The sequence below is a fragment of the Trichosurus vulpecula genome, chromosome 3, assembly GCF_011100635.1.
Source record: "Trichosurus vulpecula isolate mTriVul1 chromosome 3, mTriVul1.pri, whole genome shotgun sequence".
Taxonomy (NCBI): domain Eukaryota; kingdom Metazoa; phylum Chordata; class Mammalia; order Diprotodontia; family Phalangeridae; genus Trichosurus; species Trichosurus vulpecula.
In genome coordinates this window covers 310,640,757-310,644,279 of record NC_050575.1, presented here as the reverse complement: position 1 = coordinate 310,644,279, position 3,523 = coordinate 310,640,757, and the positions used below count along the sequence as shown (strand labels likewise).

General features: G+C 44.1%; 1 protein-coding gene across 1 annotated transcript; it reads right to left on the bottom strand.

The window, feature by feature from the left end:
- Positions 1 to 883: 883 nt before the first annotated feature.
- On the bottom strand, positions 884 to 2,948 carry LOC118843597 (uracil-DNA glycosylase-like). Its single transcript, XM_036751305.1, has one exon. It carries the CDS (start codon positions 2,946 to 2,948, stop codon positions 2,016 to 2,018), a length of 933 nt encoding a protein of 310 aa, XP_036607200.1. The 3' UTR covers positions 884 to 2,015.
- Positions 2,949 to 3,523: the final 575 nt, after the last annotated feature.

The window sequence follows — 3,523 nt, the reverse complement described above, 5'->3', positions numbered from 1 at the left end:
AATTTATCTTGCCCTACAAGAAAGGAAGGGAAAAGGGGATGGGAGGGCAGTGGGGTGACAGAAGGGAGGGCTGACTGGGGAACAGGGCAACTGGAATATATGCCATCTTGGAGCGGGAGGGAGGGTAGAAATAGGGAGATAATTTGTAATTCAAACTCTTGTGAAAATCAATGCTGAAAACTAAATACATTAAATAAAATAAATAAATAAAAAAGATGTTAGATGATATGGCTTCTAAGGTAATTGCTAGTTTGGAATCTATGAGCCTATCAACTATAATTTTTGTCAATGTGGAAAGATCCCAGTGTAAGAACTCTCTCCATAAGCCCTGATCATAACAAAACTATGGCTTAGATGATAAGTTGTAGACAATTGCTTAGGGATCATAGAGTTCAAATAACTTCACTAGCAGTGACACAGGTAGTAAGTGTCAGAGCTGGAATTTGAGTCTATGTCTTTCTTATGAAGTAAGTCATGCAAGTATAATAATATCCCTTCTCTTTTTTTCAGCTAAAAATTCACACAGATTTACTCACTAGCCTCAAAGTCACATAGCTAATAAATGTAAATGCAAGGATTTAACCAAAAATCTTCTGATTCTAGGTCCAGTTGTATTAATATTGCATAATATATTTTAACTAGTAGATCATGCAACAGAATTGCTCTGAGAAGGTAACAGTTTTGGATTTATTTTTTCTGTAGTGGGGCTAGATGAACACTATTCCAGACTCTCAGGAAAAGAACATGAACAACAACAACAAAAAGATATGGCCCCTCCCCTCATGCAGTTTATAATCTAGTGGTATATTTCTTTTTTTTTTTTTTTTAGAATTAAATCAGCTTTTATTACCAAAATCAGCCAACAGCAGCATAAGCCAGGGCTGGCCTTAACAAGATATCCCATTAATGGATGATTTAAACACACATACACACACCCCAACAAAAATAGAAAACTAAAAAATGTCTGCTTGCATAAGTGATAAAAAAGTACAGCAAAACTTTCATATTATAAAAGATACAAAACTGTGATCTCATAGTCCATAAAATTTAAATCTCGTTTCATATAATCAGCATTGTTTTGAAAAAGTCCCAACTGTGAGACAAGCTTATGATTAAGGAATTTTTTCCACAAAAGAAAAAAAATCTATTACTCTCTTCTCTCCTAGATCCTCAAATTCCTAGCCCCTAACCCCAAAATGACAAGACTTGCATTCGATCACAGCAAAGCGTCCTGGTGAGGCTTGGCCCCCAGAATGCTAAGGCCCCAGAATATTCGTTACTTTACAGAGGAAGATCAGTCTGCATTCTAGGGCTGCCCAAAAACTTAGCCACCAATGGATTCTGTCATCTCAATGGAAAAAGGGACTAGGAAAAAAAAATAACTTCTCTTCTTCGCCAACTTGTGGCTGATATTTTGAAATGCTCAGTAGCAAACATTCAAATTTGGAATCTTGGTTAAAAGAATGACAACAAAAACAAACCAGGAAACTCCATCTCTTCTCCCACCTCAGAACTCTGAATGATCTCAGCCTTACAAAGGTAACATCATCCTGCCAACCTTTCAGTAAGAGCAGGAGGCTCCTCCCCTTTACCTCCTACATTCCCTCACCACCAGGAAGCTAGGAAAAAAAAAAAAAAACCTCTGGAATTTTGTGTCTGTCTTTCCTCCATTCAGTGTCCAGATGCAATTTTCCTTCTGTAGACTCCTCCAGAGCTTAAAAGAAAGTTTTGGCGGTGCAGAACAATGTTTTCCTTTCTGATCATAACGAACTAAAAGCATCTTAATAAAATGACAAGCCATCCTACGATGACCCAAGCTGACCAGGCATCAAATGCAAACTTTTTTGGTCACACAGAACGAAAAAGGTGCGTCGTTTTTTTGTTAACCACAAAGGTGCCTCGACACCTGTTTCCTAAGACTCTGATTTCTACAAATCCCCCACCCCGGGCCCCCAACAAAGAGCTTTTCCTAGTCGAGAAGGACAGAATCTTCCTCCAGCTCGGCTCCAACTGCTTCAAAGTGCTTTCCAATCAATTGGTTTCTTGCCAGACTTCTGTAGCAACTCGTTGGTCTTGGAGAAATGCCTGCATCCGAAGAACCCTCTATGGACAGAGAGGGGAGAGGGGTGGGCAGTCTGCAGGACATGGTGGCGCTTCCTGTCAATGGAGAGGCCTTTCTTCTGAGCATAAGACCCCCAGAGCATGAAGACGAGGCCATTCAAGTTCTTATTCAGCCAGGACACCACGGCGTCAGTGAACTCCTCCCATCCTCTCTCCTTGTGGGAGTTGGCCTGGTGGGCTCGGACGGTGAGCACAGCATTGAGAAGGAGAACACCCTGTCTGGCCCATCCAGACAAATCTCCGTGCCCGGGATGGGCAAAGCCCTCAATGTCTGTGGACAACTCTTGGTAAATATTTTCCAAGCTGGGAGGGGGTGGAACAGGCCTCTTAATACTGAAGCAGAGTCCGTGAGCTTGGTTGGGTCTGTGATATGGGTCCTGCCCCAAGATGACCACTTTGACATCTCTAATTTCACACAGCTGTGTCCAGGTAAAGACTTGGTCTGGAGGTGGGTAAATGGTATGTCGTTTTCGTTCTTCTGCAACAAATCCCATTAGCTTGTTGAAATAAGGTTTGCTGAATTCTGCGTTGAGCTGCCGCTTCCAGCTCTCCCCGAAGCCCGCGGGGACGTTGCGGGAGGCGAGCCGAAGCAGGGCCGCTGCCTTGTTTTTCTGGATCCGGTCCAACTGCTCGGGGCTCAGTGGAGACGAGGGGGCGCTGGGCTCGTCTTTGGGCCGGCTCTTCTTGGCCGGGCTGATCTGCGAGGCATCCTCGCTCTCCTCCACTACCGCCTCCGTGCCGGGGTCCGCTGGCGTCTCAGCGCCCGAGCGCCGCTTCCTGGGGGCGCTCGGGGGGAAGAAGGAGTGGAGGGTCTTCTGTCCGATCATGCCGGCGGACTAGGCGGCAGCAACAACAGACGAGGTGGCAGCAACAACAGCAGCAGAGAGCGCGGCCCTACCACTCCACCCCCCGACCCCCTGACTCACTAGCTCTTCTTGGCGCCAAGCCTAGTGGTATATTTCTAACATGATATATACACAAACGCGTTACATTTGATAATTCAATAAAATTTTTCTATTTGTCTTTTGTAACAACAATGCTACTAGCAGCTCCTATGGGGGTGTAAGACCAACAACACCAGCACACAGGAGGGCTGCTAGCACAGGTTCTTTGATCTACTTTTCTAAGGAAAGCAACTTTAAGGGGTTTACAATCTCACTTTAATTAAACAAACATATATCATTCACTTAATTTAGGGGAAAGAGTCAGCACTGTGAACTTCAGAGGAAACAGAAACAGAAATTACAAGCAGAAATTATATAAACAGAGCAAATAACAGAAATAAGCAGACAGGGCTTTTAACCATCTGTCCATAGCAGTATATACAGTTACTAGAGAGAGAAGCACCAACATCTGGGTTTTCAAAGCTGGTGGGGGGCCTCCTTAATGGCTACCCAGAGTC

Bases quoted from the DNA above. Each gene is read 5' to 3' on its own strand.
- LOC118843597 (XM_036751305.1), bottom strand. From the start codon at position 2,948: ATGATCGGACAGAAGACCCTCCACTCCTTCTTCCCCCCGAGCGCCCCC.